This window comes from Cornus florida, unplaced genomic scaffold, assembly GCF_030987335.1.
Source record: "Cornus florida cultivar Cherokee Brave unplaced genomic scaffold, ASM3098733v1 CherokeeBrave_3.0.0_Hap2_Chr09, whole genome shotgun sequence".
In the NCBI taxonomy this organism is placed as follows: Eukaryota; Viridiplantae; Streptophyta; class Magnoliopsida; order Cornales; family Cornaceae; genus Cornus; species Cornus florida.
The window spans coordinates 89,991,785-90,010,073 of record NW_026775579.1 but is presented as its reverse complement, the minus strand read 5'-3'; the positions used below and the strand labels follow the sequence as shown (position 1 = coordinate 90,010,073).

General features: G+C 34.4%; 1 protein-coding gene and 1 long non-coding RNA gene across 2 annotated transcripts; both read right to left on the bottom strand.

The window, feature by feature from the left end:
• Window positions 1-286: 286 nt before the first annotated feature.
• On the bottom strand, window positions 287-2,197 carry LOC132275046 (uncharacterized). The gene is made up of 2 exons (XR_009470583.1): window positions 1,507-2,197; window positions 287-562 (listed from the first exon to the last, which is right to left on the bottom strand). It is a non-coding gene; the product is annotated as an uncharacterized LOC132275046 (long non-coding RNA).
• Window positions 2,198-2,959: 762 nt separating this feature from the next.
• On the bottom strand, window positions 2,960-12,378 carry LOC132275045 (uncharacterized). The gene is made up of 11 exons (XM_059776418.1): window positions 12,160-12,378; window positions 11,693-11,782; window positions 11,343-11,619; window positions 11,076-11,236; window positions 9,724-9,918; window positions 9,477-9,644; window positions 8,496-8,891; window positions 6,929-7,008; window positions 5,809-6,172; window positions 5,137-5,349; window positions 2,960-3,763 (listed from the first exon to the last, which is right to left on the bottom strand). The coding sequence occupies exons 2-11, from the start codon at window positions 11,735-11,737 to the stop codon at window positions 3,434-3,436; spliced, it is 2,229 nt and encodes a 742-aa protein (XP_059632401.1). The 5' UTR covers window positions 11,738-11,782; window positions 12,160-12,378; the 3' UTR covers window positions 2,960-3,433.
• Between the last annotated feature and the right edge of the window lie 5,911 nt (window positions 12,379-18,289).

Genomic DNA, 18,289 nt, shown 5'->3' with positions numbered 1-18,289 from the left:
ATTGTCAAGATAGTCTTTTCAACCAGCAGCAAAAGAATGAGAGAACATTCAAGCCGAAGTTGGATGAAAATCCAGTTACTTTGTTACAGATATTGGGTTCTTAGTTCTTATAGAGAGAAAGTACCCCGGAACCTCAAGCCATCGGATATTTTCATGAACCTCAAAGAAAATGAAAACGAGTAAAAAGAAAACAACTGAACTGAGTCCTTTTGTACACACAAATTATTTCATCTTCGATATTTCTGAATAAAAAAATAAAAAAATAAAAAAAAAAAACAAGACAAGGTGATAAGTAAAACATCTATTAGATTGGTACTATATGACAATCAACCAAACATTCATTCTACAAACCTCAACTATTTATAAGTTAAGCTAACAAGCTTCTTTGTGGTTGAATTTAACGGAAGGAAATTTTAATATAATCTCCAAATAACTCGTGTTTGGGCAATCACAACCCAGAAGCCCCCATAGCAACGCGTTCCCCAGGCTTGAATAGCTGGTTGTCAACAATTACCCTATGGATTTCCTCCTCAAACACCGCATAAAAACACTCCCTGCAAATCTTTAGACACAGAAATTTTAGCCTTTATATAATATAACACCCACCCAATTGGTTGGAGGGAAAAAACAAAGCTGTTCAATCCAAACCCATTGCATAACACGGTTGTGTGTGTATACTTATGACTGTGTCGAACAATGCTAAAAAAAAAATTATCAGTGTTGCCAAATAAAGGATTGTCTCATCATAATTTATTATAGGTTGATATTTTTCAAGTAGTAATCAAACAAAATCTGTGTGGAGATATCAAACAATTTATATGATATGATGAGACAATATTTTTACATTAAAGAATGTCTCAACATAACCTTATGTGAATCTTTCAACAAGAGAATGAATTGAACAAATTTCTATGACACAAATAACTACTTTAAATTGAATTAATCATAAAGGACACAAGGCCTCAAACTTTTCCAATTGCTTCCTCAGAAAATTTTGTGCTAACAAGTATAAAAGTCAGTTCTACAAATATCTTTTTATAGGAGGGTGTGTACAGTTTGTTGATTTTTCAACACTTAAAAAAACTCAATATATATAAATATATATATTCTCTTACAAAAAATCAAGTAGATTCTTCCACTTATCTGCAGATTGCTAAGTAAGTCCATAGTCACATCTATTTTATCAGTGTGTGTGTCAGAGTGTGAGAAGAGAAGAATGTTTGCAGGGACCTTAAAATAACACCAACTGAAAAATAAATTAAAAAATAAAACTTTAGATCTTTTGGTTCTTTTTGGTTAGAAGATCAAGTGGAAGTCAAAAAAACAGAAGCATCAAGGACAAACACATTATATATAACCAAATAAGCACTGCCAAAAACCATGAAAGTAAATGAATTAAGATCGATACAGATCTACTCTTTAGGAAAAGAGATGAGCCATGAGCCAATTCATTTCTTTGTACAGAGAAAAACAGTAGATAAAGAGAGAGAGACGAGAGAATCTCACCCTGCTCTCAACTGTTGTTTCTCTGTACAAACAAATGAAACGGATCAAACCAGGAGGCCAAAATTCAGTAAATACCGCCGTACACCACTGAAGAGGAATACAAGAAGTGCTCTTTACACATCCAATTAGGGTTACATATACTACTTTAAATCTCTACACACACTACACGCTCTGACACGGAGCCGGGTGTGTTTGCGTAATTTCTAGAAGAAGAAAAAATGATAAGATGGATCCAACGGTGCGGAGGACGAGATGAAAAAGGAAATACTCTACGTGATATGAAATCTGAACCGTTCGAAAGGAATATCGTACCCATTAGAGATTTGACCTCCTTCCTAGTAGGTTTAACTTTAACACTTTTTAACTTTCACAAAAAAAAAAAAAAAAAAAAAAAAAAAAAAAAAAAACTTTATCACTTTTTACCACACACCAGTTTGGCCCAGATCAAGCCTCTCCTCCCATTTTCAATTCGGCCATTTCTTTTCAACTACTATAACAATTCCATTCGAACAACATTAATTTTTTTGCAATTTTTTTTTTTTGGCAAATTCGAGGAACAAACATAATCAATGTCTCCAACTCAATAGGTCATCCATTTACTTAACCTATGTCTCTATGTACATCTAGCAATTGATTAGAGTATACTTGAGCCGTAATGTAGCCAGCATTGCACCACTTTAAACATCCTACCTCTTCAACTCATGGTGCTTGGAAAGTTGGAAACTCATTTTCAATGGAAAAGTTCATACATTGAAAAACAATACAAATGGAACAATAAAAGTAGATAATAATGTTATGTTTGGCGAAACTGGCTTCGACTTGAGATTGAATAAATTTTAGTACAAAATTTGAACAAAGTTTCTTTTAATCCCAAATTTTAAGCACCAATTCGGCGCTGCGACACATTACATTTCAAAATATGAGTGAAAGTTCAAGATTCATTTTCAACATTTTCAATGACAAGAAAACTTTCATCATCTACTCATTTTTTTGAAGAATTAGTCTTAACACATAAAATGTTTTTGCTCGAGTTAAACTGTCGTGATCGTTGGAGGGATGGGAAAATTCCTACATTGACAGTAAAATGTTATGAACTACGACCCTGTTTGTTTGACCGTAAAATATTTTTCTTGTAAAATAATTTCTGGTAAAATGATTTTTTTTTTTCCTAATGTTTGGCTGAAGTTCTGAAAATTAATTGAGTTGTTAAATAACATGGGCTTGTCTAGTTCGTTAATCACTACTATGATGTGGGTTCGCTTCTCTTGTTCGTTAATCACTATGGGTTCTTTCATGAAATAAAACTTAAGTTGATACCACGTTGTATGTAGAAATTTATCAAGAATAATGACTTCTAATAACTACCAAAGCAACTGATTATACCCATTCCAAAGATCAGTTTCAAGGTGTCAGTAATTCTGCTGAAATGAAGCTTCTGCTTGGAAACATAACATCAGAATCAATCATTTTCTATCCATTTTTAACCTTCTCTTCCCATATAATTTTCTTGTATGTACAACTGATTGTCACGAATTCTCACCAGCAATGACTGACGTATAAAACACATAGAACCTGCAATTTGGATGAAAAAGGCAGAGGATGTGTACTATCTTCCTTAAGGCAGAGGACGTGTGCCTCCGTTTCATACAAGTGAAGAAGACTACATCGGAAGGCAATGTGGATTAATGTGCAGGTTGCCTTCAGGATAGATGAAAATCGCCCCCACATCTCCAACTTCACCTAATTAAAATGATACAGAGTTCATTATCAAACTACCGGAGTATTCCATCAGGAAGTACCAAAACTCAACCCACCAGCAATGACTGATGTTTATGTATATATTTATCCGTAGTAATCAACAGCAACACCATATATGCACAGAATTCTAGCCTGGCCACGATCATAAAATGTTGCAAGGTTTCGATGCCTACCCAAGCTGCTTTGTCCAGTCAAAAGGTTCCCAATCTCGGGAAAAACTTGCAACGGCTTGCTTCTGCGTCTCCACTGATTCATGCTTCCGTCGCCTGAACATGTCTTCCTCAGGTAACTGTAGCATGCCCCTTATAACATTAAGGCCAAAGCTGCTTTTGAACTGTGTCTCGTCGTCAATAACGTGAACAAATCCTTTATTTAAACCAAATTCTACATGGAAGTACGGAAAATCCTTTGGAATTGATCCACGCAACCCTTTCTGGCTTGTGTCAATAAGCTTCTTTGCATTGTGCTGGCTCCACTCATCTTCAGCTTCATCGATTGCCTGTAGCAAACATATTTTTAGAAACTTGTACGCAAAAAAACTCATAATAAATACAAACCATAGATCTAGACAGCTAAAAACATAAGAAAGTTCCATTAACTTGTCAGCAAGCCCAAGGCAATTCTACATTATATCAAAAAATAACCTCACTCGGCTGCCTATAGAGGTTGGTGAGTCACCCAACTCACTAATCTCAATAACCTTCTTGTTAACTCTTCAGCATATAAAGACTATTTACTTTGTGTCAACATAGGAGCTTCTCAGTGTAAAAATGAGCATGTAAAGTTTCACCAAAAGAAAATCGATATAATCCAATAAAGAGTGGTGGATAGCCCATAGAGGTAAAAATCCCACCCAAGTCATCCATCACCAACATATTCTCAGCAATTATGCAGCATGCAAAAGCAGACACTTTGTGTCAAAAAAATATATTTAGAGGAAACAATACGACTTAAGTAGTTTAAAACAAGTCACTGGGAATACTCCCGATGTGCAAGCCCATATTTTCTATAGCAAAAGGAATCCCTCATCATCCTTAATCCCCAGAAGTAATTCAGAGCAGATTCCAAACATACTCTGTCAAAGCGAATTTGGAAGAAGTGCCCAAAAGAAAAGATCTATGTATCGAGATAAACACAGTGTAATATGGAAGAGAGATACAGATAACATTCAGGATTCCTCGCATTATACAATTTAGCTTCGTTTCTTTTAAACTAAAAGTTCAATCTAATATTAGTCTTTGCAGTCAATGGAATTTGGAGTTCAAATGAGTATTAACAATTATGCTACCAAAAAGTAAGAAAATTGCCCAAACAAATAACAAAGACCAATTTTATAAGCAGAGTCGAAGTATCTTAGATAATGATAAGGACAAGGCATGCTTACTGAAACAAGTTAGAAAGGTCATTTATTATCATCTAGATAATTATTAATATTTTTCCTAATAGTTCAACAATTGCTTCAAACAGATATAAAACAGTTTTAAGATATTTCAATGAAACATTCCTAATAGCAGTAAGAAAACAGAGAACCAATCTGTTAACATCCATATACACCATGAAGTCTATCGTACATGGAGCTTTCTTGTACACAACCAATATCTTTAAGGTACCGCTTTCATCTCGAGCAAACTATAGAGCGGATAAATGCCACTTGTACAGAGCTCACTCTATGAACTGTGCAGCATTCCCTATTATGTTATTATTATTTAACTGTATGATTGTAAAAAAAGTGAAGTAAAATATTTGCAAAAGGAGAAAAGGAGAATTTTTCAAATTATTCCAAACTAACACTTTTGAGGACACAGGTTCAAAAACTGAAAAGTAATAATAATATTGATAAGTAAAATAGAAATTAATTTTAAAAAACCAGACCTTTTTAAAGTAAAGAGGTGCCTGCTTTGCAATTTCTTGGGGCACAGGAACACACTCGACCAAACAATGGCGCCGTTGCTGCGCCAACCCCATCACTGTTTCAATGAACACTAGATCCTTCTCTTGTTTAGCAAACATCATGATGAGGCATTTCTTGAAGTTGCGAATTTCATCCCACACGTTATTGTCAACAGTTCTTGTGGCCGATTCATGCTGTTTAGGTAAAACAAAAAAAAACAAACAAACAAACAATGCATCAGAAGATTAATAAAAATAATCCTATCATGATAATTTATATTTTTTAACATAGCATTCAATTTGAGTTCACCCCGTTTACTAAGAGGAATTGAACAAGTTAACTTGATATTACGGATAATAGCTCGGGTTAACGAATTGCAGCATTCACGTTCTTTATTGTTTTGCAGTATATCCTAATTAAGGAATCGGCTTGCATTTAAATACTGAACTACAATCAATATAAAAAAGTAAAGGTTTCGTCTCTATAAAGCATCTTTACTTCCATAAATGCTGAGTTAATGTTCTTTCCCTGGTAGGAGTTAACAGTCAACATTAATCAACACCAAACTTAAATGAAAACATAAATTATTTGGTTGATAACAAGAAAAGTATAAGATGAACATACAATAAATCTAAAATAGAAATTAAACTAACCTGCATAGGTAAAATGCAACAGTGACCATGAACAACAGGTTGCCAGTGGGGCAAGCATAAATATGTGAAATTTGCAATTGCAATAACAAGATGCCTTGGCCTTGTTGGATTCTCAAAGCAAAACTGACAGCGCTCTTGCTGAGTCATGATGCGCTTAGCATAATTAGTCATCTCAGTTGACTTGTGTTCTTTACCCCCTCCTTTCTTCCTTGTCTTTCTCCTTGGACCATCGTCATAATCATACTCATCATCTGCCTGAGTATTTAAGCTATACCGTTGGTTTTGCACAATCTTTTGAGCTAGATGCATGTCGGCATCCTCCTCGTTCTTCTTTTGCCGAACAGATTTGTCATGCATGATATATCTAGAAAAATGAAAATAGAAGAAAACTATAGCATCAAGCCTACTCTAGATAGGAGGAAAAAGGAAAAAGAATACAAAGATAGAAGTGACTGACGCTTTGTTTGTAATCAATTTTTTTTGGGATTTGGAATTAGAATTGAAAAGGGAATAGGATTGTAATTAAAATAGGATTTTATTCGCTGTTTGGAATAATAGGAATTTGAAAAAATAAAAATAAAAAATTTGTACCATTTTGGATAAGACACATCAAATATGTGAAATTGTTGGAGGACAATTTTGGTAAGATAATAGTTAGTTACCGAATCCCTTCAAATTCCTCCATTTTTCCCTGGATTTCCTTACATTACAATATTTCCCTTGAAATCCCATCAATTCTCCTTCCCTTTTAAAATCCCATGATTCCAAACAAATCAAATTACATTTGAAATCCAATTCTCATGAAATCCTGGGACTCCAAACACAGCGTAAGTTGTCAAATAGAAGTCCGAAACATATAGCATTCTTAGAACTACAAAAAGAAACCACAATGAAGGCATATGTTCAATAACATTATAGCTTTCATTAGTGCATGGGTGAAACACTCAGGTTTTCAAGCACGAGAACATTAATTTGAAAGTTGAGAGCAGCCATTTTGTGCAAATAGTGACAAAGGTTTATTGCATCTAGTCTACCCCTCCATGGATCCTCAATTAACGGGGAACACACCAGCAATAATCCACTTAAAAAATAAACCAACAATAGTCAGATGCAACATTACCTGCTTGTGTTTACTTCCTTCCGTGGCCTGCTTGATTCATCCACAGCAGTCTCTTTAACTTTCATGTTCTCTACTTCTTTCTGCAAAGGAACAAAAGATAATCATGGATGTGAAACCTCAGACCTTCTTATTTAATTACTAAGCAACCTGAAACTCTTTTAACACGCGCTTTTCCACATAGTGAGTTCTCCCCATATAAATGATTAAAAAAGAGACCATAAAAAAAAACAAAACAAAAACAAAAAAAAACAAAAAAAACAAAACAAAAGACAACACAACAAATATTTATTGCACAAAAAGTAAGTCCAAACATATTTCCATAGTACCACAAATACAATTAATGATGCACATTTCATGACTATTTTGGCACTTGCCACAATATAATGGACTATTGCCTTACTCTACCAAAAAAAACAAATAAAAAAACATGTTATAGCATTTTCCTTCTATTTCAAGAAAAAGAATTTAAGTATTTAAGAACAGAGGAGCAAATAAGCTACAGGAACACACCACTTGCATCATTTATTGATATTCGTTATAGAGCCAAGAAAGCCATTAGGCTAATTACACAACTTTAGCAGCAATGGCAACAAATATAAATCAATGCGCCAAACCTAATAAAACTGCTAAATTCATTAATACTCCATCAATGATAAATAAAACTACTAGTATACTTAGTTTCCTTGTGATCAAATAGCTAAATATCAATTCAAATCATCAATCTCAGAATACCAAATGGGAGAATCATGCCATTGCGTCAGCATTTTTAATCAAAGTTGTTAAACCCAGGATAATTGATTGGATTGGCAAGGATGCTCGTAGTTGTAATCCTGCTGTAGGATTAATTCAATAATCATAATCTCGTACACCATAACAACAAACAATTGCTTCATATCTACAAAAAAAATACCTGACAAGTCCAATAGTCATGGAAACTAAAAAAAAAAATTACCTTTCTTTTTATATAACTAAATACATTGCAACATTACAGCTTTCTTGAAGCATAAAGAACCCCCTTGTCTACATCAGTCAGCTTACACTCCATTGCTTGAGAGACGTAGAGGAAACCAACTGAGCTGCAGATCATTGGGATAGAATAACACTTGATGCATAAAACCTCTCATTTTACCCACTTAATTAAGCATGCAGCACAAAGCGTTAAGTACTCACTCAAGAGATGATGTGCAAAAGGACTTTCAAATTCCTCATTTACCAATTTAAAATCTAAATTTACAGCATTAATAAGCAATTTGATATTAAAAATGACCAATTATTTTCAACATTTAACACCTAGTTATGAACAAGTTAATAAAATAATATCAGTGATCAAGAATAACAAAAATAATGAAGATATTTCTTGCTTCTTACAGCTTTGATCAAGCCCACATTCCACACCCTACAAACCCTTGTATATTGCACAAACATCTCTTCTCAGAAGGGGAAAAAAACTAAAAAATACACACGTGAGCATGGACAAACAATTGTAAACATTGAAAAGGCAAGTTCATGTAGACTGGGAGAAATAGAAGGAAGGAAAAATCATGTGAAAATGGAAGTGGTGTCTCACCAAAAGTTTCTCAGCTTCTTCATTGTTTCCTTTCAGACGGAGCTGCAATGCCTTTGCTGCCAACTGGTTTGCACTTAATTCATGCTTATTAACTGAACAATCTTTACTAGGCAATTCTGATTCCGATAATGACAGTTCAATATCCAATTTTTTCTCACACTTCGTGTATGAACCACCACCAGGACCATCATACTGTTGACGCATAACTTCATTCATGAAGCTTCCGTCATTGGAAAACTTATTCATGCTGGATATTGCGGAAGAGATAATGCCAGCATCCTTTGTTGACATAATCTGACTTTTCCGTTTCCCCCAGGATAAAGAATCTTGAAGTTTGGGCGCTCTCATTTGAGGATGCCGGTGGAATGCAACCTGTCGCCGTTCAAGGCCAGTGTCCTGATATTAACAAATATAACACTTAAGCAAAAGGTAATTCCCTTTTCTCTCTTTTCCTACTCAAAGAAATAACAATTATTCCTACTCAAGTTTCAGGAATTTAAGATTTATATTGCTCGTGATTCAAATAAAAAATAAACACATTCAAGATAAAGTTGTGAAGACATCCATAGGAGATAAAATGAGAGAAAATTTTATTAAAATAGTTTGGCCATGTGCAACCAATACCAGTAAATTTACCATTGGGAAGACTAATGTGGTCCAAATTGAGTGCAAAATTATTTTAAGCAAAAGACTAAAACTATCATTGATTGAGATTATAAGCTATGAGAAAATGTGATTCGACTGAGGTTAAAGCCTTATAGCAAGATGACAAAATAGGATTCGTGTATCTAGGACTTATATAAATTACCCAAATAGTTGGGGAAATTTTTTGACTTAGATTGAATTGAGTGGAGTAATATTCAACTGGAAATTGAAAATTTCATATCCAAAAGATTCAGCCCTATTATTCAGAATTCTAACTTAAGACTGAAAAAATTCAAACATTTTGCAACAAAAATGCTATCAAGAATGGCTAGGTACCTTCTCGGTAACCTTTCCATGTTGATTATCTGTAAGCGTTTGTTGCTCCTCTACTTGCCCCCTCTTTCTACTTTTTATGGCATGCAGATGGGCATGGGTTGGGGCAGCTGAACGAGAGGACACAGAAACTGCCAGTTGACCAAGAGAACCCCACCGCTCCTCAACCACCTGTTAAATTTTTAGTTCAATACAGCAGAAGTAATAAATAATGAAGACTTGCTTAAACCAGAAAGTTATAGCAACGTACCTCCCCAAGCTTCCGTCCTTCGCGAGCTGCCTGCTCTTGAGCACGCTTCAAGGCTTTCAATCTCCAGCTTGCACCTCCATCCCCAACAAGTGAAGAAGACAAAAGATGGTTCCTTTCTCCATCTCCATTTTCTGGATAACCACTTCCATCATCCTTCAGATATGGATTCAATTCTCTAGGATTCACTCTCTTCATCTGCCAGACAAAACCCACAACTACCACCACATAAACATAATAAAGGATGTGAAAAGCAGCATGTGTGTTTCACAAATCATGCAAACTAGCATTAACCAGCAAACGAGGGGTACATATTTCAATACAAAATCTCCAGAATTATACTTGATATAGTTTTATTCTTGATGTATTCAATCCACAACTACTCAAGCAACACATAACATATACACACACAAACCAAAAAATGACAAGAACAAAGAATGTCTCAGGGAATTTCCTATAGTTAACTTGCATCAAACATCAAAATATGTAACGGGGATGATACATTGAATTGCACTTGTTTAAAGTTGCAAGATGGTTCTCAGTGTTGGCATTAGAGATCCGTTGGAGACTAGGCGTCAAAGCGAGGTGCGCCTGAGTGAAGCGAGGCGCACAATGGAAAAATTAAATTACTATTAAAAGATAATCATATTCCATATTAAAGGCGCAAATATTGTCAAAGGCGCACTTGGGCGCACAACAGGGGCAAGTGTTGCTCCTATATGAGACTGGAGCCTAAGCGCACGCATAGGTGTGCCTTTGACAAGACTGATGGTTCTCATTCAGATTGTAAATTAATATCATCAGTTATGCTGTCGGAGCCCTAGGCCTCCACTCAAGCTTCCCAACAAGCCACTAGATCTAAACCTTATGGCGATGAAAAACATTCCTTATAAAATTATTAGCCTGGTTGCCTGGTTAATTCAAATTAGAGAAGATCCTCTAGAAACTATTATAGAACAGAAAATGAGTATGGAAAAATGAACCATTGAAAAGAGGATAAGGAAAAGTTTAACAGCATTTCCAACTTCCGAGCATCAGTGGCTTTTATATAAATCTAGGTAGACTAGACGCTCATGCCCTTTCTGGGACATGTTTAGAGAAAATTCTAAGCCAATCCGAACAGTAATTACATGTGATATAACAGATATTAAAACGCCTGTACTGCCTTAGATGGTGTAAAATTCATATGTTATTTTAAGATTCTCTAGGATATGTATTGCATCTAGCAGTGAAAATGGATAAGTCATTTTGCAAAACTTATGAAGTGACAATAAAGAGTTGGCACCTGGGAATCAAAACAACACCACCAATGACCACAAATCCGGCTATAATGATTATTTGATTTGAGAGCATACCTCTTCAGTCGGAGTTTCCTCTGGCGTTTCCTCTGGCTGATGGTCAAAAGTTGTTGCCGACTTTCTCTCTGCATCATCTTTAGGTCTAAGCATCCACTCCAATCCCATTTCTTTTCTCATGATGTTCTTAGCATTTGAAGAATGAAATTCCCCATCATCATCTACATGGAGATGGAAAAAGAATAAAAGTAAAAACAAATCCAGGGGAAAATGGAAAACCAGTATATATCATGTACTCCAATTAAAAACAACCGGAATGATACATACCATGCAGGTCCTCTCCCATAGTGACCTTTTTCTTCCGTCCATTTTTCTTACTTTTTCTATGATGCCTAGCTTCGCTACCAGAATGGACATCATCACTTTCATCTTCCTCTGAAGAATACCACTTTTTCTTCTTTCTAGATTTTATTTTCATTCTTTCAAGGTCCTCGTCATCTGAACTACTGTAACTGGAAGTCTTCTTTTTCGTTTTATATTTTTCCTTCCTACTATTTGATTCCTTTCTCTCTCTACTAGAATCATCCAAGTTCTCATCTTGTGCCTAAGACCAAAACCCAAAAATGAGTATGTAGTTGAAAGTTATTTACAAAAGAAAACAAAAACTGAGGCATTACCGTATCAAGTTTATCCCGAGGAATGAACTTTAATCCAGAGAGCATTTTTTTGTTACTTTATTATCACGAGATCAGCAAATGTAGTGAATACTGTCCAGAAGAATGAAAACCGAACAAAAAAAATAAGTAAGTTTACTTCACTTCACATTCAGAGTAAAATTCAAGTTTCAAAACCAAAAAAACACATTTAATACAGTGAATATGTATCTATATGTATTTAATTCAATTGCAATTCAGAAACATGATGTTCTCCTACGAGCCACACGATCCGAAAAACAGACAAAATTACCAAATTGAGTGCAAATTCGTCCCCAATCAGAGAATTCAAAATCTCAAATACACGATTAGGTTAATAGCCACAAATCGTCAGCACAATTTCAAAACCCTTCAATACTCCAAACAAATATACGCAATATATACAGATAGATAGAAAGAGAGACGAATTTGCATAGAATCAGAATCCTTACGCTTATATGTGTATATATATATGTATCCGAAGTCGCTTTCGTCTTCTCCAGAGGTTTTAATGGCTGATTTCGTGTTTTTAGATGGAAATGACTTCTCTTCTACCTAGTCGGAGTTCTGTCTCTCTTTAGGGCTGAGTAGCGGGCTGAGTTTGTTTGAGTTTTGGCCCAGGGACGGTTCGGATCCAAAGGTCTTTGGCGATTTGTCGAGACGCGAACAAAATCGACTATAACCGAGGCACTTGGGTTTTGGATAGCCCTTCTTATAGTTCCATAACTTTGTTTTTGGATGGATCTCAAATAATACGGATACAAAAATAAGGTACATGGTATGATTAGAATTGGCAATATAAAAATAATAAATTATATATATATATATATATATTAATTGTTATTAACATTTTTTATAAAATATTTTAATTAACAGATAAAATAAGAATTAAAGAGTCATATCATATAATTTGTATGGATAATATCATGGCATAATTGTTAAGAAAAATTTAAATTTAATTTTTTTAAAAAATATTCTTCGTATAAAATCATACACGATTAAATTGGAGAAGCCCTAAATCTACTGCTCTTGTAATTCTCCACCACATTCTCCTCTTCCCTTTTATGGATCGACCAAACTAGTTTTCGTCCCAAAACACACGGTCTTTTTGGAGGACCATTCTATTTTTTTATTTATTATTACTCGTATTATTTACGGAGTTTTATTTATTTATTTAATAATTTTAATTATATAATTATTATATTTAAGGATAAATTGCACTAAAATCTCTCATATTTGGGTCATTTTTTAAATTGAATGATCACACTCCTATCACCTTTAAAGCAATATAAAATGTCAATATTATATTTTGAACCAAAATATCAGCTCAGAAAATGACCAAAATACCCTTCAATCAATATAGATTTTAGTCTCCTCCATTACCAGGGATCTCTTCTTTTAACATTGCTCGATCCTAGTTTCATAGGGCTCGAGCTTTAGGTACAAAGCTCGAGCTTTTGGGGCTCAGTGCTCGAGCTCTGAATGACAGTGCTCGATCCCTTGAGGTTTGGTACGAGGCCCTTGGAGCTTGGCTTTCTTGAAATCAACTCTTCAAATTTTGACGCATCATGCTTGAGCGCTTAGGCAAAGACTCGAGCACCCTTGGGTAAGGCTTGAGCATCACTGCATAGGACTCGAGCTCTGGAGGTACGAGGCTCGAGCTTTAATGCCTTGGTTGATTTTTTAACTTTTTCTTACAGAGCTCGAGCCTCAGAACTTCGGCTCGAGCTTTAATGCCTTGGTTGATTTTTTAACTTTTTCTTATAAAGCGCGAGCCTCAGAACTTCGGCTCGGGCCTTGGTACTTGGATTCTTCCAAACTTCACAATTTAAGCTCTCGGCTTGTTTTAAATGACCGGCAACAACTCTGTAAGCTTTGATATCAGCCTTTTCATCATAAAGTCTCGATTTTAACCGTTTCTCTGGGAAAGTACCTATAAACACACATTAAACATAAATCAGTCTAACAATGGATAGAAGTATTGCTTTAGGTCTTAACATAAGTATATTTAGGGGCTCGAATATGCAATATTCAGTGCTTATCAGTCAACAAAACTCTATATGCAATCCAAGCATTTGAAAAATAATAACCTAACCTTTTTATAGACTCTAATACTGCAATAATTATGAAAAAAATTATGTCCCATCAATAATTCAGTTTGATAAATGTCGAATGTAATATGTAGAAGAGAAATGTCTATTTTCTGAATCCTTAAGAAAATCTTCAAGTTTAACATCTCTTGGAGAACCTCTTTCAACTAATAAATTTATCAATTTGTTATCAATATTTTTCAATTTCTTGGATTATTAACGTTCAAAGGAATATTACCATTTTCATTCATATGTTCTTCATTTACCAAATCTTCATGTTCGTTCACATTTTCTTCATTTTGATTATATTTCTTATTATCTTCATTCATTAAATCTCTATGTTCATTCACATTTTCTTAATTTTGATTCTCAATTATGTGATTTCATTCATTAAATTAAATTTTGATGATGAATGGCAAGACCTCAATAAGACAAGGAATTACTTAATGACATGAAAAGAAAATTAAATTCAAATACCTTAAATTGAAACAATTTTTCAATCAAAATACTTCAATTTTTCAGAATGACTTGACAAGATAAGGAATTTAAATTCAAATAACTCAAATCAAGCACAATTGCAAAAAAATATCAAAATTGAACACTCAAATAGTCAAATAAAATGAAATGAATAGACTAAATTGTCAAAGGGCTTTAATCGAAGATTTGAAGGAAATTGGAACAAAAATTTCAAAACATACTAGATGATTGGTGCTCATTGATGTTGTGTCATTGTTTCAAAAACATACCAGATGAGCCGATTAATCATTTAATGGCTTTTGCTTTATAATTACAATCTAATTGTGTATTTCTCATTTCAAAATGCAATTAATGGCTTCTTGATCCATCCACCATTCCACCTTCAGAAATTGTTCAGTCAACACTGACAACACAGTTGGGAAACATTTTAAAAACCATTTCATTACTAAAATAAATTTATCAGTAGGTTCGGCGGCAATAACTTGGTAAAGAAAACCATTGGTGCGACACTATCCCTATGGCTAACACCATAGTTCAGGGGGGTTTGTGGGAGAGAAAAGAAAACTCAGGGGGTTTAATGCACTTTACCCGTCATTGCTGGTGAGAATTCGTGACAATCATTTTTACATATAAGAAAATTATATGGGAATTAAGAGAAGGATAAAAATGGATAGAAAATGATTGATTCTGATGTTATGTTTCCAAGCAGAAGCTTCATTTCAGCAGAATTACTGACTCCTTGAAACTGATCTTTGGAATGGGTATAATCAGTTGCTTTGGTAGTTATTAGAAGGGTTAAGTGCAAAAAAACCCCCTCTACTATCGATATAGTGCATATTAGTCCCTGTGTGGTAAAAAAACTCCCCTATACTATCAATTTGGTGCGAATAGGTCCCTGGTGGTGTAAAATGATGATAATACCCTCACTTCAGTTGAATAAATTAATGATTATAAATACAGGCCATGTAAAATGACCCTTTTGTCCAAATTTGTATAAAATGGGGTTTGTTTGACAGAAGGATAACATAAACCTCAAATTGTATAAAATAGGGATAACCTAAACCTGAATATAATTAAATCTAAAACCAAACATGCCCCAATTATATAAAACACACTTAACCATTTTAAATCCTAAATCTGCATTGTATACGAGAGAGGCCGACTCTAAATTCCTTAGTGTTCTGAAACCCTAACCCGTTTTCATGTGTATTTGTTCTCTAAATCGATTAAATCTCTGTATTTGTTGTTGATCGGTTGAAGATAACTTGTAAGAGTTATAAAGTCGGTGAAAGATCGATTGTGTTGTTATGCTGTGGTACTGTGAAGACTCATTCGTGTCGCAAGTGTTCTTAAATCAAAAGTTTGTTCTTAAATCGTGTTATTTATGTTAGATTTGTGTAAAATTTTGCACTGTGAAGAGTTGTAAACTCGCTGAATGTTTTATATTATTATGTGGTTCGATTTTGTTTCAATATTTGTTAGGGCTCTGATTCGTCTCGTAAATTGTTAAATGTTTTCGGATTTTGTTCTTAAATTGTGTATGCATGCATGGTCGATTTTGTCTCAACATTTGTTAGGGTTTTTTTTATTTTTTTTTCGTATTTATTTCCTAACAGTTAGGGTTTTTGTAAACAATAGTAGGTTTATGATTTTTTCTTATATTCTCTTGCAATTTTGGCCTTTATATATGTTTGTGTCATGTATGTACGATTTAGTGGTATTAGGGGTTTGTCAGTAAGTTGGTCCATTTGTATTTTTTGCTTATAGATTCAGTATATATATGTTTGTGTGACCCAATACATTATTGTGACCCATATGTGCCAAATACGATGATCTGGTCTCCATTAAATTGGGGTTTTATACTATAAAGTTCGAATTTTTATATGCACATATGTTTTGTTCAATGCAATATTGTGGGTTGATTGACTTTATTAATTTATTGTTAGGGTTTTGTAAACAATAGTGGTCCCTTGTCTTTATGCTTTGTCCAGTGCATTATTGTGGGTTGATTGACCTTATTTATTGTGAGAGTTTTGTAAACTATAGTGGTCCCATATGTATAAAAAATGCTAAGCTTTATGTTGGGTCTAAATGCTACAAACAGTACCTCAGAATAATTGTGTTTTGTTTGTTTGTACTTTTGATGGAATGTTTCTATATGTGATGTTGAGTCTATGTCTTTATTATTTATATTATTTATACACTAACATTATTTTTTAATGCATGCAATGCATATTGCATGACGGATCTATATATCTCACTCTGATATGCATGCATGCTTCTGATAGAAGCTTATGTAGTTGTGGTTTGTGACGGCTTATATTTGTATGGTTGTTTAGTAAATGGGGAAGACATACATACTTCAGTTGCATCATTTGGGAAAGTTGAATCAACGCAGCAACTATGTTGGTGGTAGCATAAAGCTAGTTGACAATGTGGACCCTGACATGATGTCTTACATTGAATTGGAAGACATGGTGGATATGCTGCAGTTGGGTGATAGTAAAATATTCTACAGAGATCTTATTTGTGGACATTTGATGCAGATAATTAATGATGGGAGTGTTATGTGATACCCCTCGGATTTGAGACACGGGTTGATCAGGCCCAGGCCCAAACTCGAGGGAATAATTAAACAATTAAAGTATTTTAAAGTGAACACAGATGACAAAATGAAATAATAAAGATGGAATAAAGCCGAAAGAAACATTAATTATAAAACTCTCCACGCATAACTGAAATAATAAAACTCCAATCCTCCAAAACTTCAAAGTTACAACTTGGGAATCCACTGGTGGACCCCTAACCAAAAGTTCAACTGAAACTGAAACTGAAAATAGATAATGCTAGAAACATCGAGAGAAATCCTACGTAATCAGATGAATGTGAGAATGTTCTGGACAAGCACGATCAAGCTTTAAGGCTGGAACCGTCCTGTACCTGAAAAGAATAATAAAGGAGTGGGTCAGACCCACGAGCAAATTCTAATCTAACTGCAATCCATACAGTGATCCGATACGTAAATACACCGTAGACACCTCACAATATCTATTTAGTCCATACATATAAATATATCCACACTAAGGGACATTCACTAGTCTATAATAGGGGTCTCAACCTGAATAGAAGGTAACATGCGAATACGCACCCAAAGGTGGGTATGAGTACCTAGACCTAACAGGGTACACCTCAACCTATTATAACCAGCTACGCATCCACTGCATATACGCACCCTTACCAACGAGTCTGAGACTCAAGCTCAGCTCGTGGTACCATAAACATATATATAAAGTCCATCCAAATCCAGGGTATGTAGTTCAAATGTTTAATAAATTGATATACAACAACCCAACTAGTTAGTCACTCAACTTATCCAGTTGATATGACTTAACTATCGTCCATTAATCCAGGAAGCCACTCAACTTAGTTGCAGTTGATATGACTTAACCAAGATTAGGATTTAATATTTATAAATCCATTCCTTAAATCCGTTAGGTTAGGTTTAGGCGTTTTGAGCTAAACCGTCCCTAGTATGTCACTGTCCCATACCGGTGCATACAATCCTCCATATCTAGGTAAATTACAATGTATACATAATGAACAAGTAATTTATAGTTCAAAACCACCATCCAAATAGTTGCATAAAAGTATTTGAGGTTTTAGCAATTTAAATCCCAGAATTAAACCATGTAATTGCAGGAAACGGTTTAATAGTTTACACAACTGGCATCCAAAGCATGCATAGACCCAATCCAATATATCAATGACTCTATCATGCATTTAGAACAAATTCTATAATCCTATCATAGTCCAACAAATTGCTAAATTAACCTAAATAATTTATTTCGTCCCATCCGATAACAGTGTACTAAGTCATACGCTTTTATACTGTTTTATCCTTTATCTTAGAGACTTAAACCATGCAACAACTAGTTTAATCACACTTAGAATCAAGTAATTAGATCCTCTGTAAAGTCCCCACAATCCATTAGAAACATCCAAAGGCTCAAACAAT